A 26,925-nucleotide genomic window follows, 5' to 3' on the forward strand; every position below is an offset into this window, starting at 1 on the left:
TGTGAGACAGCAGCTAGCTGTTTTCTAGCGTTGGACTAACTATGTAGTAGTTACTACTGGACCCTGTACTAATGGCACAACTGTTACAGATCTGCTGCAACAACTATTTTTCAGTTCTCTCTATATATACTGGAGGACTCTTATTCAGTCCTCTAGCGCCTCTACAGCCACACTGCCTCACATGCCCACGCCCTCGCACCGAGCCCGAGCGCGAGTGCTCGCGCGGGTGTTCCAGTGCATAAGTCCCATGGTCAACGGACTAGGTAAGCAAATATTATAGTATTCCAATACTTTTATTTAAACCACTTTTTCTTCTTTGCTTTTTCCAATGTGGGACTATTCCCAAAAACCCATAAAAAGGTGTTTTTCAAACACTTTTATATATATTATATTATTATTTTTTATTTTAAAATATATATTTATAAAATCAATATTTTGCAACAGTGAACCCATATCCGCTAGCAACCGCCCCCACCTCATTCAGCAAAAAAAAAAAAAAAAACTGTCATTCGCCCAAATCACAATCAATTAAAAATAAACACAACCCAACATCACCCGTACCTTCGTCACTGCCCAAATCCACCACCCGTCACCCCAGCACTATCAAAACAAACCCACCTCCTCGCCGATCATCGTTGCCCAAACCCAACCATTCCCTTCATGACGCACCCTCGCCAATTGGAGCAGACACCCAACCAACCCATTGCGGACCACTCCCGAACTCACCATTGCCGCACTACCATTCTAGGTATGTCTTCTTCTTTTCTTTATTTTTTCTTGTTCTTCTACTTTTTTCTTTTTTCATTTGGGATAGTTGGAAAAGATCCACAACTTTCCATGCTTTGAAAATTTTCAAAACTTATAACCGTGGCATGAAATCACTTTATCAATAATATGATACATGACTTTTTCTCGCGTTTCATATTACAGCTAAAAGTTATAATCAAATTACATAACCGATATGTTTACAGAAAAATATACCCATCCAAATGCCCCCTATAATCTAATTGCCTGTAAATAGATTTCCACTTACTGACTTTACCCGCATCCAAATGACCCCTATATTAAAAGTTAAGTTAGTCTATTCACATTCGCACACATAGGTGCTTTTTATTTTTCTGAACGTATAGGTGCATTTAATATGATTTATTAGTCAATATATTTTTCACTGTCCATTATTATTATTATTATTTTGTACACTCCTTAATATTTGGCTCCAAAGACCCTATGTGATAGCATCCACACTATGAGAGGCTTGATTTTGGTAGACTAAGCATTGAGCACATTGTCAAGGCAATATTCAAATACACTTGCATTTCTTATAAACTAGGAAGGATCACAAGGGCTCTTAGAGGAGAGGTTTAGTAGAATACATGGAAATACCATACCTGATTTTAACCTTAGAATCTGGTTCATCTTCCATGCATCCATCAAAACTGTTTATATCATGAGTTTCACTTTATTAGGTGGAAAGTCAAAAATAAAAGCTCTCAATTGAATTATTTTAACTCTTTATAATGTGACTCTCTTGCTTTGAACATGAATAATTACAATAATCTTTTATAATTATTAAAGTATATTACATGAATTTAAATAATATTTCTGATTAAGTTATTTTCATATGGAATATAAACACTATTGTGGACCCTACATCGAAATAACAGTGGGCATTACCCATGCCAACTATTTCACCCATGGGCTAAGACTAGATTAGTTGGGATAGAATTGCATTTGGTCCTTGGGGAGGACGGGAAGGGTTGGGATTAGGTGGGATGGAATTGCATTTGGTCCCTTAGGGTTTGTTTGGTCTGTGAAATTGAATGGTATTAAATTGTACTAGATGGGATTAACATCATTATTGCTAGATGGGATTAACATCATTATTGCACAATGATTGCTTGTCCGGAAATAACATAGTAATATTGTAGCCATCCAATCCCATGTTTGGTAAAAAAAAAATTTGATAAGGGAAAACACTGGATTAAGCAAAATCATGTTTGATGGATTATGAAATTGTAATCAACGGACCAAATTCACAACGGATGTCGTTCACTTGTACACATATATAACCATATTGTCATGTGTAAATAGTGTATATGGATGGTCAACATGGATAAACATATACATCAATGTAGGGCCCACGTGTAGTAGATTTCAAAATCCATGAAAATCTTGCAAAGAACCAAATGCGATTCCATGGGACTAAATGCAATTCTATTCCACCTAATCCCAACCTTTCTTATGCTCTCCAAATGCTGGATGGAATTGCACGAGACAAAATGCAATTATATCCCACCTAATCCCATCTAATACCCTGCGCCAAACACCTTCTTACGGTATTTTTGGTGTATTTTGAAATCTACTATACATGTGTACCCCACATCAACGTTGGGCTGAACATGATGAGGTCGATCACCATCTTCCTCAAGAGGATAACTACTCCGAATCCACGGAGCTTATTTGGACTCCTCACGGAGATACCTTGAATCCATGAGTGAAAATAAGAAAATAGAAATAAATTCTAAAAATTCAAAATTTGATTGATTGATTATAAAAATAAATTTACAACATTTAAATAGTAATACCAAACATTGGAATATGTTTCGGAATCAAACTACAACTCAAACTCAAACTGTTGTCATGATTTCCACTAGACCTCTTGGTTTTCAGCCAAAAATAGTAAGTGTGCTATTTGGCTTAACCATGTTATTCTCCTAAAATTTCTAAGCACTTTTCGTATTAGACACAACTCCTAAAGTTGAATGGACCAAAAGTTATGATCGAACTGAAACTTATTATAAATAGTAAACATGGAAATAAAATGGATTTTTAACCCTTGATCTGATGAAATCTCGCAAGCTCAACATAGGAAACCTAGTGTAGCAGGGTTGGGTGGCTAAAGTAGCTTCTTCTACCCTAAAATCATATATTGTATGTGAAATAACTTATTCCGGTTTGCAAGATACATTTGATTGAAGGTCCATATCACTTTTGCCGTCCATATCACTTTCGCCTCCGACTGGGCCTTCTTTGGTCCATAACATGAAAAGGTCGCATCACTTTACATCACACATTGATGCATATGTTTTGCCCAATCCAATCATCTATTTACACCCTTTACAGGCTACATTCTAACATATATATATATATATATATATGTGTGTGTGTGTGTGTGTGTGTGTGTGTGTGTGTGTGAGACTAGCATCCATTGTGAATTTGGTTAGTTGATTACAAATTCATGGTCCAGCAAATAGGATTTTACTTAATTTATGGTGTTTCCCACGGTAAAAACTTTATCCCCAAAACGGGAATTGAATGAATGACCAAAATACCATCTATAATCAGACATGCAATCATTGTCTAATAATAATGTTAATCCATAGGTGGCCTACCGGAGTTTTGATCCTCAAGATTTTTGTAGTTGAGAGTAAAGAGAGGCAGGTTACTTGATGAATGGGGTGAATTTTGTTGAAGTTACGCTCATGTGCACAGCAACAGCTTCCAGTGGAGTAAGCAACTCCAGGCTTGGACTTCCACTGCCATTTGAAAATGGAGACAACTAAAAATTAAATAAAAGTTCAATGCGACCGTTGGGTAAGGTTATCTAGAAAGTTTAAATAATAATAATAATAAATACATGGCGGCTGGTCCTAGAAGCTTCAATTAATTTTTCTTATCTTATTATTATTATTATTATTATTTTTATTTGTACATTGTATCTGGCGGACGCCGAGTAGATACCGAGGGGCTGTTTGGAGCATTGGATTAGATCGGTTTAAATGGAATGGGATTAGCCGAACGTAATAATTACGTCGTGTCAGGCCATCCCACCTCGTGTTTGGAAGAGAAGGCCTCTGGAATGAAAACGGACTGGCTACTCACCTTGCCACTACCATAATGTATGTGTTTCATCCCTGCCGTCCACCCCTTCTTTCAGATCATCTTATGGTATGAGGCCAAAAATGAGTTTGATCCAAATCTCAAGTGGACCGTACAGTGTTGATTGAACGCCCACCATTAAAAACTTTTTGGGAGGCACAAAAGTTTTGGATCAAGCTGATAACTGTTTTTTCCCTTCATCCAGGTCTTTATGATCTAACCAACAGGTTAGATGTCAAATAACTATTATAGTTGGCCCTAGGAGATTTTTAATGGTGTAATTTAATCACTACTATTTTCCAATGGCGTGGTCCACCTAAGATTTATATCTACATTAATTTTGTGATCAAGCTCTAAAATTATATTTCAAAATAAATAGATGGCATCAATAAAACACATACACCATGGTGAACCCCACATAGCACCAACCACCAGGCACACGAAATCGCTGGACTGCAGAAATCCCTTTGCTCCAGCGCAGCTTCATCCGATGTGAGTCCAAACACACCCTGCAATAATGCAATAATACGTGGGATCTTGAAACCCACTTCCACAAAATCCCACTTAAACCCGTGCCCCAGACGCCCCCTTAAAAGGTCAGTAGCATTTGGTTATTAAAGTGACGTCACCAAGTTATGTAGACCCCACCATGATGCATATGTTGTATCCATGCCGTCCATTAATTTGGAGAGATCGATTTATGATATAAGAAAAGGAATGAGATAGATCTAAAGTTCAAGTGGACCCCACCGTAGAAAACAGTGGGTACAGTGACATCCACCGTTCAAAGCTTCTTAGGGGCCACAGAAGTTTCCGATCAAGCGGATATTTTTGTTTTCACCTGTCTCTATGTTAACTTAGGAATAGGTTGGAACTGAAAGATACATCACGGTGGACCCTATAAATGTTTCAACGGTGTGTGTAACTGCTCCTACGGTTTTCTGTGGCGGGTCCACTTTAACTTTAGATCTATCAACTTCTTTTTTTTTTTTCATACCATAAAACGATCTTGGTTGGACGGCATGAATACATCATATGCATCGTGGTGGGTACACAGGGCTTGGTGACGTCGTAGCCACTTGGCTACTGACCTTGTCAGTATCTAATCCACGTCCGTATCCGGCCGGGCGCACTAAATGTAGCTGCGCAAAATCCAAAGCCAGTAATTAATGTTAGTAGTCACCATGCATGTACCTGTCCCCTCTCGCTCGAGGACGCAGATTTCGTGCTAGAGCCTTTCGAATATCATGCGACGGGAATTTAGATGGGGTCCACCGTGATGTACCCTGTTCATTGGTTTTTCTAAATCATATTAAGTTATGGGACCGAAAATGAGGCAGATTCAAAACTCAAGTGGCCGTAAAGTAACATATGAGCAGGGGAATTTCTACCGTTGAAACTTCTCCAGGATATCTAAAGTGATGTTTATATGCCATCCATACCGTTCATAAAATCACTGTTGCTGGGATGAGCTGAAGAACAAATATTAGTCTGATCCCAAACTTCTGTGGCCCACGTTCAATCTTTACTGTTTGACGCTCAAATGAGTTTTTGGATCTGCCTCGTATTTTTACCCGTCCTGATCTGATCTGGAAAAAAGAACGGACGGGGTGAATTTCTCACTAACATTACGGTGGGCCCACCTAGATTCCTATCTCAGGAAGTTCCTGCGAAAGGCTTTCGCAGGTAATCCACGCCCCTCGCTCGACCATTTGCATTCACTTTAGGTGGGTCCCAAGAAAAACCAGAGACGGCCACTACAAGTTATTTCCAAGGGCTTGCAAAGTACGGCGCACGTGTCCTACGCACATGTGGCTAAGTCGAAGTCGTGGACCACTGTAGATGGGGCAGAGCCTCAACCTGAGGTTTGATTAATAGGCATTTATTATTGACTATAAGACCATTTGCTCATTTTTCATCGAATCCGTCCATTGGATGTTCACCAATCGAGCAGTTAGGATCTTTTATTCAGTATATATATATATATATATATATATATATATTATTTATCCATCTTAAATAGGTCCCATAATTCGGAGGGTTTGATTAGATGTGTATTTGTGCCACGTATGTAGGGACCCAATGCATGCCTATGGATGACGATACACTACTAGAGTACGGAAAATTTTACTAACTCTGGAGTCTCGACAAAAGAGCTAACAGATACTATACATCCAGCGTCGTATGGAGAAATTACAACGTTCAGCGGGTGTATGTGAACTTTCATATACGGCCATTTCTTCCCCGCCAGCGTGTCAGATATGTAGAATATCTGAGTCGCGGAAAAGGTGAGCCACACAATGAAGATGACCTAATATGAAAGTCAGGATGGACCACTCATCCAATCGGACACAACTACGACATTTATGGAGAGCCAATGGTATCACTGACTGGAATTGTGTGGCCCACACGAGTGACTGGATAGGCCTGATGTTGAGATGAGCACTACGGTTTCCTATCTTTTGGGATATTCTGTCACGTTGGCCGGAAAGAAATGACTGTATCACTGTTGAAAGTTCACGTACAGCCGCTCCGTGTGATTATTTCTAGCTTATATATGGTTTTGGGACGAGACGCGGATTGCGTACTCATGTGGGGCCTATCGTGTTGTATGTGTCTTGTCCACGCCGTCCGTCCGTTTTACGCGCAGCTTATTGTACGGCATGAGCACAAAATTGAAGCATATCCAAAGTTTCATAAGGTAACAAAAGCACGGACGAAGGAAACATATGTAAATATCAGCTTGATCCAGAACTCCTGTGACCTTTGGAAGTTTTTAACCGTAGGAGTTCAATTCACTTTGTTTCCAATAGTATGGTTGAATTGAGTTTTGGATATATCCGACAAATGAGCTGGTAAAATGGATGGACGGCGTGTATAAGATACATAGATCACGATGGGCCTAGAGCTTTACTAGTACGCTGTAGGGTGCTGAGAACGCAATCCGCAGGAACAATAGGGGGGGGGGGGGGGGCATTATTTCCACGTGGTGAAACCCCGCACCTTGAGGTTGTGACAAGATCAAGGCAGAGGAATCAAGGAAAGAGATCCACCGCGTCTCGTTTTTGAGATAAACTGCATTGTTAGGCGCATGTATTCAGGGGTCCTTGCCCATGCCTCTAAAAATAAGGCGCATGTATTCAATTGATCTACTATTGGCTGGATCTTTTACATGCTGAAAGTATTAACGATATCCAATCGAATCAACCGACTGGCCCACCACAAATAGGCCAGTCCCCAAAGACCGCACATATTGGACGATCTTATCCATTAGTTTGGAGGACCTTTGTTAAAGTTAAATGGACGGTCAAAGAAAGTTCTAATCACAGTAGAATTTTTCTCTAAAAGGCTTTATGTTAATGTTAAAGGGTTAGGATTGTCTTATAGCTGCAAATTTGCATCCATATCAAGGCCTGTAGAATTGATGGTTTGATCACGTGTGAAGACTTTCAGGGGTACACACATGCGGGCTCCACTACCGGTACACCATCTAACCCGTCAATCAGATGCTTCACTTCAGGAAAAATAAAAATAAAAAATGTAGGACCCAGACATTAGGCCGATTGAAAACTAAGATGGGCCAGAGCAAAGAGAATAATATGGGAGGGAAGCCCACCCTTGAATTTGATAGAGGACCATCTATGTTGCCGAACAGCCTGAATTTTGTACGGGCCCAGGATCTGACGGACTTGAGAATATATACACAACCTGTTGTACCCCATGCTAATCAACGGTGGGAGTTCCCTCTCAATATCTGTGGTCCATTTGAGCTTTGGATCTGCTGATTTTAGGCACTGGAGGTTTTACCGAGGTGCCACATCTTCTGGATGGGTTGGATTCAGTGAATCACTAGCCCCTCCTGGTATTGCCTTAAGCTTACTTAGGGCTGACAATGGGCCAGGCTGGCTGGACGGGCATTCTTGCGTGGCCCGGTTCGGACCGGATTTGGCTGGGGTATCAGGTCCAAGAGCATGGCCTGGGTTTTAAAATTCAGGCCTATTTTCAATTGTACTGGGCTTGGACTGCGCTTGCCTATTAATATTTGCAAAGGTAATTTTGTAGTATAGAAGAAACACTCTGAGTTGATCTAACCAATCTAGAAATTGGTGGTTAGTTAGGGGGTGTTTCTATTCTAAGTTACTTTAGGTAAGCTTGTTATACCTTAAGTAGCTTAGCTTGGGTTTTACTTATTAAGTAAATAAGTTTGTTTGGTAAACAATGTACTTGTTAGTAAAAGGCAGAAAAGCATGTTTTCTTTTCCAACATCACATTAAGTATTTATCTCTCAAGTTTATTTGGGCCACCCTCATATTCACTGTCCATCATGTGGGGCCAACCTTTGATATGGATTGTTCATATGTGGGCCCCACCTTTGATGTGGGTCATCCATCATGCAGGCCCGCCTTGGATGTGAGCCATTCATCATTAGGGGCCAACTTTTAATGATGTTGGTCATCCATCATGTGGAGCCCGCCATCAATATTATTGTCCATCATGTGAAGTTCACCTTCAATATCCACCGCCCATCTTATGGACCATCCATCATGTGGACCCCAACTTTGATGTAGGTCGTCCATCATGAGGGGCTTGGTTTGGATGTGGGACACTCATTGTTAGGGCCGACCTTCAATATTGACTCTGTCATATGGACCCCACCTTCGATGTGGGTTGTCCATCACACAGAGCTGGCCTTGGATGTAGGCCATTCTTCATTAAGGACCAACCTTTGATGTGGACCATCCATCATTTGAGCCCACCTTGATGTAGGCCAGCTAACATGTGGGCCCCATTTCATTGCTCATCATTGGGCCAACCACACAGCCTTGTGGCCATTGCAGCAGTGCAGCGAATTCCTCTCTCTTTGGCCCATCAACGTCCCAGGCTAGGTTTGGGCCTACATTGAATAATGTGGGGCAGGCTTGTGCAGAGCTTTTGGCTTGGTCCTAGCCTGTTGACGCCCTTAACCTTACTGCGGTAGCGATTCCACTGGAGTCCACCCCTTGGGTTACTAGGCTTTGAGCCTATTTCGGTTCATATGTAGGGGTGGCAAATGGGTCTGGCCAGGGCTAGGCTGCGATTGGCCCTGGCAAATGGGTCGTCCATCATGAGGGGCTTAACCGTCCTCAGCCCTGGGCCTGTAAGTAAAAAAGCAACATGACCAAAGGTTTCAAAAACTCAACCCTAAACCCTAAACCCTAAAAGGAATCCTCTGTTTTGGTAGCCCTTACATTCATGACGTGTCCCATCGTATAAATGATTTTGATCCCGATTAACAGCACTTTCAAACTACACATGCAGGTTAAATGGGAATCCACAACAAGTGCCTTCAAATCATCCATTCATCTGTATACCATTAACATATTTGATGATTGGACTGGGCCATCCATCATTGGCCTAGCCCACTCCGGACACCGGGCTAAGATTTTAATCTGGGCACAGCCCTCAGCCCAAGTTTACGGGTCCCAGTCCTGGCCTTAAAGGGCTGGACTGCCAGGGCCGGGCCGGGCAACCCTGGCCATTGCCACTCAGAAGATGTGGCCAATTTAAGTAAAAGAGGTTGGCTCGAATTTTGCTTTGGCCGATCTGATCAGATTATATAATCACATCAGTAAGTGATGTTCAGATTAGTGAAGATGCGTCCACAAAATGGCTAGAGTGAGTCTTCCAGACCCGAGTTCTTTAGAAGTGGGTCAGGTCATTGAGACAAATATGGCTGAGACTGTTAAAATCTTGCCATATTTTTTTGCAGAAATTCAATCAAACAACATTATTGCAAAAATAGTGTGATTTTTCAAACCTCAGCATTTTTTTATTTTTTTTTCATTTTTAAAATTTTCACAATCTTCTTGCGATTTTAATGCAGAGTTTATTTAAACAGCGCAAGTAAATAATTTTACATCAGGAATTTAAAAGTGATTTATAATATATATATATATATATATATATATATATATATATATATATATATATATATATATATATATATATATATTATGTTTTATTTTCAGCTAGATTTTCCCAATAACATTGCGGGAAAAATGCCAAAAATTGAAAATCTCCTGAGAAAGCCCCAGGCCAAGAAATTGCCAAGAACAAGAATTGTCAGGACAGGTCAGATTGGATCATGCCTGGCCTTAAAGAACATAGTCATGGGTGAAGCCTGGTCATCTTATCTCAGGTCAAAGGTCAGGGTCGGGCCTTGATTTTGGGCCCATCTAGTCAAAGGAATAGTGGACCAAGTAGTCCATTTCAACAAATAACCCACAAAACCGGGAGAAGAGGCATGTAACTAAAGTAATCTTAACAAAGGAATTGTGGGTCAAGTAGCCAATTATACATGCATAAAACCGCTAAAGATCTTGGCTTCTGCAGTTGTTTTCTAAGATGGCAGCAGATTCTGATATTGGCTTGGCGATGATAAGGCCCCTTACTGGACAGGACAATCTTGGATCTCAAACATAGTACAGCCAATCATCAGATGGACGAATCAAATAGAGAGTCTTCATTCATGAGATGCCTGTGAACACCGACAATTATAACAACCAGGAGCTGACAGATTTAGCAAAACCATCCAAGAAAAAAAAGGAAAAAAAGAAGAGATTGAGACAGCAAAGCACAAACAAAAATCAAAACACCAACTGGGGCATTGAAACTCATTCATATTTTGCAAACAACACAGAAAAGACATTTGATTTAGCTTTTTTTTTTTTTTTTTTTTTTCCGTGGAAAATCCATAGAAGCACAGTGACAAATCTCTTTCTCAGCAACTTTTCGGTATGGGAATTTCTTGGGAGATCTTAAAAATTGAGTTTTTTAAAAAGGGATATTATTGGGAAAATCTCGCTAAAAATAATACACACACACACACACACACACACACACACACACACATTAATAAATAATTTAAAAATGTAAATGTGTATTTGATAAAATAATAAAAGTCTGACTAAAAAGCACCATAATTTCATGATAAAATATCAAGAAATTAGAACTAGCTGAGATATTGAAATTCTCGCAATTCATGATAGAAGTAGAGAGACTTTCGTAGGGATTTGGATATCACTAGTGAAAGAAGTGTTGAGAAAGATGAAAAGAAGAATGACCCTTGGACTAGATGGTATACCGATAAAGGTTTGGAAGTGTATGGGAGATAGTTTATTTTGGTTTGACAAAGTTGTCAACAAGATTATGCGATCAAAGAAAATGCCTGACAAATGGAGGAAAAGTATTGTGGTACCTATTTATATGAATAAAGGAGACATACATAGCTGCATTAACTATCATGGAATTACACTTTTTAGCCATACTATGAAACTTCATTAGAGAGTGATTAAGTAAAGACTAAAGCACGAGACAAATATATTAGAAAATCAGTTTGGTTTCATGCCAGGATGTCTACCACTGAAGCTATTTTGCTACTAAGATAATTGATGGAAAAATATAACGACAGGAGAAAGGATCTCCTCATGGTTTTTGTCGACTTAGAGAAAGCTTAAGATCCCAAGCGAGTTAATCTGGTGCGTGCTGGGAAAGAAAAAGAGTTACAAGACGATAAATTGACATGATTGAGGATATGTATGAAGAGCATTAACAAATGTGAGGACCAGAGGAAAGTGAGTTCCCAATTACTATAGGATTGCATCAAGGGTCAGCATTGAGCTTGCATCTTTTTTGCATTAGTTACAGATGATTTAATGAAGCATTTGCAGAAAAGATCCCATGGTTTATGTTGTTTGCAGATGGCATAGTTTCGATTGACAAGACAATGGAGGCATAAACACACAGCTAAATTTATGAAGGGGTGTTTTAGAATCTCAGGGATTTAAAATTAGTGAGACTAAAACATAGCATATGGAGTACAACTTTAGTAACAATGATACTGGAAACTAGGAATTAGTTAAGATTGCTGACCAACAAGTTTTCCAAAGACCACTTTCAATGTATTTGGTCGATAATTCATGAGAGTGGAGAGATTGAGAAAAATTCTAGCTGGGTGGAAGAAATGGAGATGTGCCTCTAGAGTTGATGTGATCATCGTGTACCACCCAAATTGAAAGGGCAAAAATTTATAGGATCGCTATAAGATCAGCCATGCTTTATGGGTGAGAATGTTGGACAGTTAGGGATCGATATCTTCATAGGATGATTGTAGCTGAAATGTGGATGTTGAGATGGATGAGTGGTAGGACGAGGAAGATAGAATTAGAAATGAATGCATTTGAGGGAACTTACGAGTAGCACCAATAGGTAATGAGGGTAAGTAGACTTGGCTGTTTGGTCATGTGCAATTGAGACAAGAACTGCATCGGTTAGGAGTGAGTTGGTACAAGTTGAAGGCTCTAAAAGGGCAAGGGGAAGGCCCAAAAGGGCGTGAGTGAAGGTGGTAAGAAAAAACTTAAATGACCTATGGTCTAACTGAGGTGGAATGACGGTACATGATTCATGCAGCGAGCCCAATTAGTTGGGAAAAGGCTTAGATGATGGTGATTGAAATTCTTGCGATATTAACATAATAACTTCATTTAGTCAATGTTAAAAAAAATAATGAGATCTTAAAATCTCGCTGATATTTGTCACAATGGTGTAAAGATCCAAAAAAGGGGAGAAAAAAAGCCATACATGATGAGAACAATGACTGATCTTCAGTGTACTAGATGTCTAACTCATGATAATATTTACAATACACTAATAGCTCCATTTGTTGTTTCCCAAACCAATGGCTGAAATCAAATGCAGTCTAAAGAAGGTTTGAAGCTGTAGGAATTAGGGCTGTCAATGGGCTGGGCTAGGGCTGGCAAAATCAAAATTTTGAATAGGCCCAGCCTGAACAGTTCAAAATCCAGGCCAAAGCCAACCCCAGGCCCGGCCTAGTTGGAATTATTACAAAAATGTCAAGATGAATAAGATGTAAATCCAGTTACCAGCAGGAACAACTATGCTCCACTCAAGGGCTCTTGGTTTCATTCAGCTCCGCACTTAACATGTGATGAAGAAGAATATCAACTTTGCGACTCCTTGTTTTCAAGCTGCATGACAGAAATGAGGAAAGTCATGTCCATTGTGCATGGCAGGAAGTAAATGGATAACTTCAAACATGAAAATCAAGTAGTGCAGATGCATGCCTGAGAACCCGGCGCCGGTCCTTCCTCCCCTGTGTGTCCTGGACAATAAAAAAGTATAGCTTTCAAAGCAGATAATGGGAGTTAGGAATCGGATATGGGCTGGCTTTTGTTATGAGAATATTGCTATGGTTGGTGTAATCATGAATATAACTAAATGATAGATGGCATTGATCTTTTTAAGGGCCTGTTTGGGACAATGAATGGATGCATTCATGTTTTCTGTCATTCCAAAAGCAAGTGGGCCCTGCTGATGACAGTTAAGAATTTGATTATCATCTAGTCCGAGCACCTTGTGTTTTCTGAATACAGGAGTTCCTTCAATTGTCAGAAAGGCCCTCATTCCAGAAATGCAAGGGACCCCTGCTAGATGATAGCCAAATGCTAAGCTTCCACTGACTGGGCGCACCTGCATCCAGAAGTCGCCTCAACCATAATGGATTGACAATCAATATTAGACAAAAACTTCTTCATTTCTCAGATGCATGAGACTGAACAATTTGCAAAAGCATTTGAACAACTTAACGAGGGTAGGACATTGAATGAAACACAAAATTGATGGTCTCCGGCTCGTTAGTTGAGCTGGTAGAGACAATGTAGTGTACGCGAGCTATCCAGGGTTCGATCCCTGGATGTATTACCTTGTAAATCTTACTAGTATACCCACAAAAAAAAGAAACACAGTTGACAGTCCATAATAGCCAATTTTATCTTAGCTAAAGAAAAGGTAGGTTGCAGAGATGGCCCATATCAACTTGATAAGCCCTTTTGAGAGATCTTCAGAAAATCGGAAACACAACCTTCAAGCACTCATAAATTAAAATCAGCATGGGAAGAGAGTGCACGGAATGCCCAGCTTTTGATGGAAAATATGTAAGGGTAAAATCTGAGTCGTTGGATTTCTGACAACTAGATCACTTCACTATCCAAACCAGGATCTTATCAAGATCAGGGAACAAGAACAGTAAGCTTTTACCCTAGTAATGATAGCCACAGGTTTTTAGCATTTTCACTGCCATAACCATAAAAAGAGCATTAAAGGAGCATAGACCATTATTAAAACATTATAAAGTTGATTATAGCAACAAAGAAGTTGATCTTCTGGTAATGCTGATTCCATGCAAATCAGCATGGCATGTGACCATCATTCCAGCAACGGCGTCGAAGATGAAATAAGAGACTCCATACGTCCTCGTGGTTCAATTTCATGCTTACCAATAAAAGAATCCTACTTAAAAGTAAGCACAATTCGCAATGTTGAAAGAAAACAGTGTTTCCAAGAAAACAGTGTGCTTGCAAGAAAACTTTGGATTAAAGGTTTGGTCAAAGAAAACCTGTAACCTTGTTTGTGCGATCTCTTTTAGAAGAACAAGATGAGAATGGTTGGAAGAATGTTTATTGTAACTATCACCATATGGCGTCTGCTTCAATGATACATGCAGGTGTTTGGTCATATCCAAAACTTCATGGATGTTTACCATTACCCTATGAAGAGTACATCATCAAAGACTCAAAGTGGGAGGCACGCTTCTTATGAGAAAAATGTTGTATTTAGTCAATAATTAGTAGTTCTTAAGACTTCTGTGATATATATATATATATATATATATATATAAAACTAATAAGCCAAGCCACCACAAGAAAAATGCAATAGCCAACATGAATGATTTAATAAATTTTGAAACAAATCCCATGATGAGAAATCATACAGAATGATGGGGACATCACGCGCACACACGCACTCACGTCGCCCCTCCTACGCACGTACGTACGTAGAAGGAGGACCCCACCATTGATCTGGCTCGATGACGACGTCCAGGAAGGGCCTCCTAGCTAGAAGTCAAGTTTTGGTTCAGAAAAGTGGCCCGATAGTCAAGAAAAGCCCACCATGGAATCTGATGATCGTGATCCACTCGTCGGATTAGTTTTATATTTTAGGTTTTGCTTATTGTTATCATTTAGAACATCGTGAATGCTTTAGATATCCTTGTTTGGTTTTTATTTTAGTTTACTTCATCACCAAGTAATAAATGTCGCACATGGTGCGAGTTTTTGGGTATAAGGTTCTCCCTATAAATAGACACCCCTTGTAGTTCTTTTCATTCATTGAAGTTAATAAAAAATTCCTGCTTTATTTTTCTGCTCTCTTCGTGAGTTGTGGAAGAATTCAAAAGTGGGTGCGAAGCCCTCCCTTTTTGAAGGGCTAACTACCTTGGTGCAAAGCTACATCGATCCCAATTCACCCCCATCTTCCATCATCTTTTTTTCCATCTTCCACCATCATCCGTACTTCGAATTTGTCCTTTTATTGCATCAGATTTCTTTATTACAGCAGGTTTCTAGATTTCGGCCCGCAGGCGAGCTGAAACTTCGGCGGAGCACCACGCACAAACCGTACATCAGATCGAGCTAAGATTTGGGGGTTTTGGAGTCCATCCCTGGCCGACCAGGGCCAAGGTGGCCTTTTTTTGAATAGTGGGCCCCACACACGTGCGGTCGGGATCACACGCACGTTCGTCTGGGCCATTGTTGTTGTCCACGCGCGGGATCATCTTTTGGCTTAGGTTTTTATCCTCTTTTATCCTCTCATAGCCGTTTTTCATGAATCCTAACCCTAGATTACATGATCCCTAATTGATTTGCCCCTTTTTATCACCTTAGGGTTCCTTGAATTGAAATTAGGGAATCCCTTGGATTAGAGACTGATTTTTATGCATAAGTAGTTGATTTTATTTCCCTTTGACATCGTTTGGTTTATAATTTTTATTGGTTCAGTCCTAGCCTGTGTCGGCTTGGACCCGCATAGATTCCCCTTTTTAATTGAATGTTTGGATTTTCATGTGGGAGGTGGAATTTGTGTGATTGTTTCTGAATTGGTAGGATCTAAGCCTGAAATCTTGCATATCATATTTAATTTTCCATGTCCTGCATCAAATTTGGTATCAGAGCCTAGGGTTCTTGTAGGGGAATTCATTACATATTTAGGGTTTGGTTGTTTATGTCCATTACGCATCAATTCTCATTATATATGGCTGTTTAGAGGTCCATAAACCCTAAAATAAGTTGCTGAAATTTTCAGTTATCCCCTTATTTGAATTATTTTAGAAATTAACTTAATTTTCTATTTCTAAGTTTAGAAACTTTCCTTTTCTGTTTTTTATAAACTATTTTTTTAGAAACTCTCTTAATTTGTTTTTAGAACCTAATTTCCTTTCCTTTTTCTTTTTTAGAAACTAATTTACTTTCGTTTTTCTTTTTTAGAAACTAACTTACTTTATATTTTTAGCAACTTTCCTTTTTTCTTTTTCTTTAGAAACTAGGTTGTTTTTTTTAGAAACTTTTCTAATTTGTTTTTTTTTTTTAGAAGCTTTCCTAATTTGTTTCTTTAGAAACTTTCCTTTTTCGTTTTTTAGAAACTAGGTCGATTCTTTAAAAAAATAATTAAAAAAATCTCTTATATTTTGACAACTATATTGCTGAATTTTGGTTGGCACCCTACACTAAACATGGAACAATTGCAAGAGTCACTAAACAAGTTGTCCCAGAAGTTGGAGTTTATGATTAAGCGCTTGGAAATGAACCAATGCTTTGAGCAGCTTGATGAACGCATTGCCCGACTAAAGACCATCGCCAGGACAAACCCCACCATTGGGGTAGATGTCCAATCTCAGGCAGGTGGCTTGAAGGATAGACCAATGAATGGAGTTGTCCAAAGAATCAGTTATGGGCGTGCACCAGTGTACCCACCCCATGAGGGACATCAAGACCACTATTTTGAAGGGTACAACATGTGCAGCCTTGTGACTGGAGAGAGTGCACCAGATGTTAGTGTAGAGTTACTAAGGTCATTTCGGTAGTGGATGAGTTTCGCGATGTTTGTCCTAATGATCTACCGGATGAGTCCCCTAGGAGGGATATAGAGCACACCAGAACATGGGACACCGTAATACCTACAACCGAGTTTACGTTGAATAATTTTGTCGATAGGTCCACAGGTCTAAGTCCTCGTGAAGTCGTTACTGATTATAAACCTAGGAAACTTATTGATCTTGTCCCTATGTCACTGTCCCATAGGCCGTCAGAGTCTGCAGAGTCTTTTGCGTATCACATTCATTCATGGCATCAAGAAATCAGGCAGAAGATCATGACTAATAATAAACATTGCACATTTTCTACAGACCAGTATAAATGTTTCAAAGGATTCAATATTGGGGACTCTGTGATGGTCTGCATCAGGCCCAAGCGGTATCCTTCGAGGGCCGTTCGTAAGTTACACGCGTGTAGCGCTGGACCCGTCAAAATTATAAAACGAAACAGTCTCAATGTGTATGAGGTAGATCTTCCACCTTCCATGGGAATTAGTTTCACATCCAATGTGGAGGATTTAGTTACTTTTTAGGGGACCATTGATACTTTGTCTAGCCCTTCGCCAACCCATCCTGATTCTCCATATTTATCCCTTGAACCATATCCCCTTTCCCAACCCATTTTCCTAGCCTCTACCTCCCATATCTAATTTTCATAACCTTTCTTCCCAGCCTCTACCTCCCATACCTACCCTTCCCGACCCATTTTTTCAGCCTCTACGTCCCATACCTACCCGTCTCGACCCATTTTTCCAGCCTCTACTTCCCATATCTACCCTTCCCAACCCATTTTTTCAGCCTCTATGTCCCATACCTACCCGACCCGACCCATATTCCCAGCTTCTACCTCCCATACCTACCCGTCCCGACCCATCTTCCCAGTCTCTACCTCCCGTACCTATCCTTCCCGACTCATTTTTCCAGCCTCTATCTCCCATACCTAACCTTCACACACCCAAAAAGGAAATAGAGGACATCCTGAACCATCAGATGGTTTCAACATCGAACGGCAGGTTTCAAAAGTACGTGGTTAAATGGAAGTCACGCCCAGCTTCAGACAGTACGTAGCTCACTGAGGAGGAGCTTCAGGACTTGATCCTGACATCCTGAAGAGGTTCAGGAGTTTTATTTTTCCAGTGGCGAAATCTTTGCAGCCGGGGAGAATTGATGGGGACATCACGCGCACACGTACACTCAGCCGCCCCCCTACGCACGTACGTGCGTAGGAGGACCCCACCATCGATCTGACTCGATGACAACGTCCAGGGAGGGCCTCTTAGCTAGAAGTCAAGTTTTGGTTCAGAAAAGTGGCCCGATAGTCAAGAAAAGCCCACCATGGGATCTCATGATCGTGGCCCACTTGTCGAATTGGTTTTATATTTTAAGTTTTGCTTATTGTTATTATTTAGAACATCGTGAATGCTTTAGATTTTCTTGTTTGGTTTTTATTTTAGTTTACTTCATCGCCAAGTAATAAGTGTCGCACATGGTGCGAGTTTTTGGATATAGGGTTCTCCCTATAAATAGGCACCCCTTGTAGTTCTTTTCATTCATTGAAGTTAATAAAAAATTCTTGCTTTATTTTTCTGCTCTCTTCGTGAGTTGTGGAAGAATTCAAAAGTGGGTGCGAAGCCCTCCCTTTTCGAAGGGCTAACTACCGTGGTGCGAAGCCACATCGATCCCAATTCACCTCCATCTTCCATCATCTTTTTTTTCTATCTTCCTCCCACCATCCGTACTTCAAATTTGTCCTTTTGTTGCATTAGATTTCTTCATTACAACAGGTTTCTAGATTTCGGCCTGCAGGCTAGCTGAAACTTCGGTGGAGCACCACGCACAAACCATACATCTGATCAAGCTGAGATTTGGGGGTTTTGGAGTCCATCCCTGGCCGACTAGGGCCAAGGTGGCCTTTTTCTAAATAGTGGGCCCTACACACGTGTGGCCGGGATCACACGTACATCCGTCTGGGCCATTGTTGCTGTCCACACGGGATCATCTTTTGGCTCAGGTTTTTATCCTCTTTTATCCTCTCATAGCCGTTTTTCATGAATTCTAACCCTATATTACATGATCCCTAATTGATTTGCCCTTTGTTATCACCTTAGGGTTTCTTGAATTGAAATTAGGGAATCCCTTGGATTAGGGACTGATTTTTATGCATGAGTAGTTGATTTTATTTCCCTTTGACATCGTTTGGCTTATAATTTTTATTGGTCCAATCCTAACCTGTGTTGGCTTGGACTCGCTTAGATTCCCCTTTTTAATTGAATGTTTGGATTTTCATGTGGGACGTGGAATTTGTGTGATTGTTTCTGAATTGGTAGGATCTAAGCCTGAAATCTTGCATACCATATTTAATTTTCCATGTCTTGCATCACAGAAATAGCCATTAATTCAAAGTAGCTGGTTAGTCAGTCAGTATTCTCTTGCAGATTTATTCTTCATTTATATACATGATGATTTTAGGGCCTGTTTGTTTTGGTAAGTTCCACGGTAAGCGGCGTAATGAATGCTAAATAAGTAATGATTACCATTACCACAGTAGTCAGAAGTAAAACAGGTTTTACGACCGTACGCAATACGCCTCTTGTAGCTCCGCATCCGGACATGTAGAGTACTTTCCTGATTAGATACACTTGGTTGTAATTTCATCAATATGTGTTATATCCACATTGTTCATCCATTTTGTAATATCATTTCAGGGCACCATTTTGTAATATCATTTCAGGGCATGTTCCTAAAAATGAGGAAGATCCAAAGCTCACGTGAACAACACCACAAAAAGCATTAGAGATAATGATGCCCACTGTTGAAACCTTCCTATGGCCCACCAGGATGTTTATTTGCCATCCAACTTGTTCATAAGTTCAAACAAAGTTGGATGAAGGAAAAACACGAATATCAGCTTGATCCGACATTTCTATGGACCCCAAAAAGTTTTCAATGGCAGGTGTTCAATCCCCACTGCTAGCTATAGTGTGGTCCATTTCTGCTTTGGATCTACCTAATTTTTCGTCTCATACCATAAAATGATCACACAAGATGGATGGACGGTGTGGATATAACACATACATTATGGTGGGGCACACGAAACTATGCCATGTAAACAAAATTCTGCCAATCCATGTCTTGTGTGATTCGGAAGGATTACAGTGATTTGACACTTGGTAATATCCAATCACACGTAAGATGTAATGATGTGAGTTTTACACTACATTACCGTGGTAGTCCTTGAAAACAAACAGACCCTTAGCAGTTAGGCACTGGTTTCCTGTGCATGGAATGGATGGTTTGTAAGCCAAAAACTTTGGCAAGAATTTTAGGATGACCAACATTATGGTTTGGGGTGACAATGGCCTAGGTGCTGGGGCCGGCTAGGCCCAACCCCAACACTATAAGGTCCAAGGCCTGAGCCTAGCATTGGCCTAGCACAGCATGCCTAACCTCAACGTTTGAAAAAAATGGTTGGGCCCAGCGGACCTGACCAGAAAATTGATCCAATCCACATCCCATGGTGAATTTCCTAATGCATCCCTTGATCGGGTGGCTACACATGCACAAACAAATAGACATTTAGAAAAATGAAAACCAAGAACTACATGCAAGATGCATGTACTGCCTAACCAACCATTGCAACGGCATATATGTAAAATCGAACACATGTACACATGAAGTCTGGCCATACCAGGCCCGGAAAAAATGACCCAAGCCCAAGCCTGCCCCAAAACTGATTGGGCCATACATACCTGGCCCAAGCCAGCCCACGAGCACAGCTAATTGGTCCAAGCCCAGTCCAAAGCAATGCTGGGAAGTCTGCCCTGCCTTTTGCCATCCCTACTTATGGTGCTAATCTAAACAATTCAATGCTAATGCAAGGAAGATGCATGGATTGACTGATTTCTTTTTTCTTTCCCTGAAATCAACATTAGCTTGCTAGCGTACTAACCTTGCCATCTTCTTCAGAAGCATCGGTGGATTCAAGTTCCATTTCAGCGAAAAATGCCTCTAAGACAAATGACACAACCTGAAAAGAAATTAATATGCAATGATGTTGTTACTGGTTTGTTTCAAAACAATTCCCTACAAGAATGCAAAATATATATTTCACACATCGCAAACAATATATTTTAGAGATATCTGTTTGGTCAGAGTGCCACACTCAAAATATGCATTCCTGACCCGATCTGAAAGACAAGGATGCTGGTTTTTCGAAAGAAGAATTTTGTAGTAATTGATTGGAGATTCTGACTTGTTGCACATTAATATTGAAATATGTAGTTGCTGAAAGAGTCCTAACAATTTGCAATTTAGCCACACAGAATGAATAATTGAATTTCTCAGCAAATGCTGTAGAACTTGCTAGCACAAAAATTTATTTCCTTCCGCAATAACCTATTTGGCACATGACCATAGGAAAAGTTTCATCAACAGAACATGATAAATATGAACCTCCAAATCATATTCTGTGTGGTCGATCTGTAAATGAACAACATAACCTCTGTAATCAACCACATACATCTAAAATAAGTACCTACCTGCTTTGGTCTTTGGGAGCTTGCTTGGATACATTAAGCATTGTGTAGAAGGCCAGCCATAGGGCCTTGTAGGCACCCTGACATAAATGACTGCAAGATGCATACCATTTACCAATTTTTTGTAGAATGCAGGCATTTGGTTAATCATGAGTTAGTGAGGGCAATAGCTGTCCACAGATGGTGGATTGGTCCAATCAGTAGTTTGATTTAACAATAGTTCTGCATGAGCTGCATAAAAAGACAAATTTTCTACATGTTCCATATTTGACACCCTTGTTGACATGTTCTGGACACATGCTGTCACACAGGGTAAAGATAAGCCTCAATTTATCTTAATCACGGTAACCTGGCATATTTATATACTAATTTCATAGTTTTGACATATTTCATTGTCTAGATCAAGGTTTTGAATAAGGGTACTGGTGGAAATATCCGCCCAGTCCAAAACAATACAATACGGTGCGTATCACACCATATTGGACCTTGAGTCGGACAATATGAGCCGCTATCGGCCAAAAATTTATTTGGCACCAAAAAGAAAAAAGGAAAAACTCCAGAAATATTGGGAAAATCCCCCCCCCCCCCCCACAAATTTTGCATGTGTTTTTAGCATGCATTTTGATGTTGTATAAAACCATTCTTAGATAAGAATGTTGTTTGTCAGCTTGTCCTGCTGAAAGTCAACCAAATATGTTCTAATCAAACATGAATCAAGAATGATTTGGTAGATTAGGGACTGTTAAACCACAAGATACTACATTGTGGAAACTTTAACATGTTTATTTCATTGACAATAGCAGGAATATATAGAAGAGGTGAGAGATCTGTGAGAGATTTCAGAGATCTTAACAGATAACATAATCCATCTAAATAGCTTATCTATAGTATGTACAGCTGCACGTGTACAACTACACATAAGTGTCCTATAACACTCGCCCTCAAGCTGGAGAATATATATCAATCATGCCCCAGCCTGGAACATATATGAAGAAGATGATGACGATTAGCATGGGCCAACAGTCCCTGATGGGGACATCGGAGGACCTACTCGGATGTAACAGAGACGAAGATGACCACTCACATCAACGCAACTTTCTTTATGGATGAGAGACGAGTTCCGGATGGGGCCCGCCGGGCCATTTTGAAGACCCCACATGCATTGGACGTGCATCAGGAAGATCCTACCTTGGGATGATGCATGTGGGCTACTTAGGAGATCATTTTAGTCATAGGATTGCTATTTAGTGTCAATCTGACCGTTGGATATTGTCAATCAGGCCATTGGGCCACCCAATCTTTTAGATCTGGGCCCCTTGGACTCTGATCTTTCTTTCTTTATGTTTTTCTTAAAATTATTTTTAGGATTTATTTGATGATTGAGATTGATAATAAATGTTTTAGTTTTCTTATTTTGGACGATGAGCTACTTCACTTAAGTGAGTGAAATATTTGTAATTATGCTGAATTTTTAATTCCGAATTTTTAATAATCAAAGCACAAGCCAACCCTATTGGATTTTGTGATTAAAAAAAAAAAAAGCTCTTGCTTTCTTCTCCCATCTTCATGCGATTTGAAGATGCTTCCATGCTATTTGGAAGGAAGATTGGTGCGAGACAAATTTTCATCAACGGAGGTGCGAGACAAATCTTCATCAACGGAGGTGCGAGGTCTCCATCTATCCCCACACCATCTTCTTTTTTCTTCCCCATTCAGGTATTTTCTTCAGGTACTTCATCATCCCCATCCCAAATCTCTGTCTTCTCCCAAACTTGACTTTCCTATACCCATCCACAATCCAAACTCTAACCGACCTAAACTCATCCTCCCACGTCACACGTGTGACCGTACGGCAACACGTGTGAATCTCACCTAGCCCCTTTTGACTTTCCATCATCCTTCTATCAAAATCCATTTCTTTCATTCCCAAAACCCTAACCCTAAACCTAAAATCCATAACTTTCCTAGATTTTCCCCAATTTATAAAAAAACCCTAATTCCAAAATTCTCAATTCCCATGAACCATAATTCTTCAAATTTCAGATTTTTCCCATCCTACCCCTAATCATAAAACCTACAAATCTATCCCTTGAATGTGGAACGTGCCTATGATAAATTGGAAGTTCTATCCTTCCGTTAGTCCTCGTTTTAATTGATTTATGTGATTTCTTAGCATGTGGGCATGTGATTTAAGTTAAATCAGATTTTATTTCATATTGTTTACTCTTAATTACTTGGTAGGCTAGCATCTTTTGTTGATTGAATTACTTTATGGACTCATTCATAATCTCCACGTTGCATGCTAGCATTACATCATGTGTCCTGCATCACTCCCCCTCACACACAACAACTTTAGATAGACGACCTTCAAGTGCTACTTGTCAGTAATTGAGTTTTCTTCTTTTGTTAAATCTACTCTCCAATAGAAGGCCATCCAAACTCGACAACCATCAACCCACCAAACAACAATTCACATGCAAAATCCTTTAAAACACACACGTGCAACAATGCACAACTGGTGAGTGAACTACACCCACAATAGTTGAGAGGATCACACCCACAACGACATGAGAAGCACCTACCGATACAGGCCCATATAACCCATTTTTCCTTAATGGACCGGCTCACTCCCATATCAGTGGTTTTATGGTTACGATATTGTGGATACGTCCGTATGGTAATGGATATTTAAAACCATGGTCTAGATGCATTTTTCTACAAGTTATCAAGTGCGTATCCTCTTCTAATGCAGAGCTGTGGCATCTCCTTTATCTTTAGTGATACTCAAAAGATTTGTTCCAATTTAAGTGCATCTTTTAGCAATGCCCTAAGAAAGGCTAACGAGGTTGTCGATTATGTTGTGGAAACGGGGTAACTTGTTGGATCCTCGTTACCTCTCCCTAATTATGGCAACTGTTCATGTCTCTTCTATTTTTCATTCACAAAAAAAAATAAAAAATAAAAAAATAATAATAATAATAATAATAATAAATAAATAAATAAATAAACAAATCATGATTTAAAATGTCTTTATATATAGAAATTGCAGCTTGCTGATTTTCCAAGGTATTAGTGATTGCCACATTATGGAGTGTCCATGTTAATAAGTATTATGTACAAGTCTTGAAGACTATTGCATCAGTTCTGGTTGTCCTCCAACTAGCATTGGAAGGCATATGGAAAGAAAATAGCAGTGGAAAACAAAATGCAACTTACATCCATTCTAATCATAGTTGACCACAGAAACTGACCACAATAAGATAAGGAACATAATAAAAGGGCCCAAAGATGGAAATTCACCAGATTTAAGAGTAGCAAGACAATCAAGAGATAAAAGCTGACAAAGTATATTAAGGTCCATGACGTCCCCATCAAATCCCGGTAGCTCTGAAAAGTGAAAAATATAAATTATGAGACAATTAGCAATTTCCAAAAAAAGCAAAAACCTCAAATCCAACTTTCTGGTCCAGTTGCCTATGCTATAACCCATCATATTAGTTACAAACTTACAGTGCTTCAAATAGCACTCGTAGTGCAGCGGTAGCGTAGCTAAATAGCGTAAATCCCCTGTAGCGTACGCTACAGGTATGTAGCGTTAGTAGCATATGCTACAATGTTTTTTTTTTTTTTTTTTAGTTTTGTTTATTAAAAAGGATGTGAAACTCACATTATATTAAAATAAAAAATTTTAAAAATATAAAGTTAAAACCAAACCTTTCGTTGCTTAATTTCACTTAAAATGGTTGTGATCCTTTGTTAAAGTTGTGAAACTCACATGCTAAAAAACCTTTAAAACCAAACTTAAAAGAAAAAGGGTTTTGGAAAACCCTCTTTGTATAGATGACATCTATATTGTACTTGATACTCTTAACCTACCGGATTTTTATTTCTTTTCATACTTGTAAGTTGAATTAGGCAATATTAATTAAAGTGGTTTGCTTAGTTGTTGATGTGATATTTATTTGATTTGGTTTATGACTTTATATGTGGATTGGTTTTTGATAAATGGTAATTAATAACTTGTTTGAACATGCTTATACTTGAAAAAATGAATCATCTTTTTAAAAAAAAAAAAATTTTTTTGCTTTTTTCTTACTATCTGCCATATTTATCCTATTTTTAAATAAAAAATAGAAGTATCGTGTAGCTTATGCTACATGCTAAGCTATTTACACTACACGCTACATAGGGCTGAATGCTACGCAACACGCTACCGCTATTTAAGACACTGATTAGTTACAAGAAGAAGGAAAAGAAAATGGTAAAAATATTGACTACAGTGCAAATGTTATAACAGGCAGTTGCATGAGAATTAGCACATTGTGAAATAGAAAGAGTTGTATATGACAATAGAAACAAAGTCGCTCAACATTTAACAGCTTGGTTACATGGTCTCAGAACTGAAGAAATATATAGGGAATGCATGGGTTGGAACAAGCACCGGCATCATGATTTGGCATCTTCAATGCAAAAGGACAGGGAATTGTTGTGATGCTTTTATATGTTGACAGCTTGATAATCACTAGAAGGTCAGAGAGATGCAATGGTCAAAGTATGAAATGAAGTTTTGGTTCATTTAGATAGTTCAAATACTTCTTGCATTAACAGGAGCATATCCCTGGTCACTGCAAATCAGTCTTAAGCCTTTTGATCCATTTAAATGTAGCCTTTCCCCTATGAAAAAGGGAACCTTTTTTTTTGAAGGTAACAGAAATATTATTGAAGAAGCGCCGAGGTGGTGCAAACTACAGTCCAGAAAACAGAAAATTACACTTTTTCAATACATCTAAACAAGAAGCCCATTCAGCTACATAAAATATTGTCCTACTTACGATCAATTCCTCCCTCTTGCTTTCATTTTGAAAGCACATTCCATTTCTTTCTCCCCAAATTGCCAAAGAGCAGACAATAAGCAAGGCCTCCACATAACTTTCGCTTGATTTCAAAAACCCACTCTGTGACATGCCATGAAAAGATCCCCAATTGAATGAGGCATTGACCAAGCTAGATTGAACCTTCTTAGAAATTCATTACACACTTGGTGCGCGAAGGGACAATGGATGAAAAGGTGAGCGAGTCAATTAGCATTAGACATACACATAATGCAAATATTGGGAAATATCATTGACCACTTTTGGAGATTGTCGACAATCAAAATCCTTTTCCTCCCCACAAGCCACCCAAAGGCTGCAATATTTGAAGGAGCTCCATAATCCACACATGACATGTTTGCCCAATCTCCTCACCCCTCCTCAAGAGCATGAAATAGAAGGATTGGACCAAGAAGTGATCTAACTTGTCTTTCAGCCAAATCATCCTGTCATGATCACTGCTTATTGAGTTGCAAAGTTGCAGACAAGCTAGGAGTGACACGAACTCATTCACTTCTTCATCACAAATGTTTCGGCGACACAACGGGGACCACACAGCCGACTCTCCACATAATGAGTAGCACCTACCTAGAGGTGTACATGAACTGAGCTAGCCTGGTTAGCACGCTCGACTCTAATCGAAAAAGCTCGATTC

At 39.5% G+C, this 26,925-nt stretch overlaps 1 protein-coding gene and 1 long non-coding RNA gene across 2 annotated transcripts in view; both read right to left on the reverse strand.

Moving 5' to 3' along the window:
- Nucleotides 1-1,981: 1,981 nt before the first annotated feature.
- On the reverse strand, nucleotides 1,982-3,637 carry LOC131245528 (uncharacterized). Its single transcript, XR_009170903.1, has 2 exons — nucleotides 3,393-3,637; nucleotides 1,982-2,481 (listed from the first exon to the last, which is right to left on the reverse strand). It is a non-coding gene; the product is annotated as an uncharacterized LOC131245528 (long non-coding RNA).
- An 8,862-nt stretch (nucleotides 3,638-12,499) lies between these two features.
- Nucleotides 12,500-26,925, reverse strand: part of LOC131245529 (two pore calcium channel protein 1B) — a 106,228-nt gene continuing 91,802 nt past the window's right edge. Inside the window, exons 20-23 of the mRNA XM_058245054.1 lie at nucleotides 24,700-24,786; nucleotides 20,814-20,891; nucleotides 13,002-13,039; nucleotides 12,500-12,905 (exon numbers count right to left, since the gene is read on the reverse strand). Of these exons, the coding sequence (XP_058101037.1) occupies nucleotides 12,824-12,905; nucleotides 13,002-13,039; nucleotides 20,814-20,891; nucleotides 24,700-24,786 (285 nt within the window). The 3' untranslated portion in view covers nucleotides 12,500-12,823. The remainder of the gene's footprint in view (nucleotides 12,906-13,001; nucleotides 13,040-20,813; nucleotides 20,892-24,699; nucleotides 24,787-26,925) is intronic.

This window comes from Magnolia sinica, chromosome 5 (assembly GCF_029962835.1).
Source record: "Magnolia sinica isolate HGM2019 chromosome 5, MsV1, whole genome shotgun sequence".
NCBI classification, from domain to species: domain Eukaryota; kingdom Viridiplantae; phylum Streptophyta; class Magnoliopsida; order Magnoliales; family Magnoliaceae; genus Magnolia; species Magnolia sinica.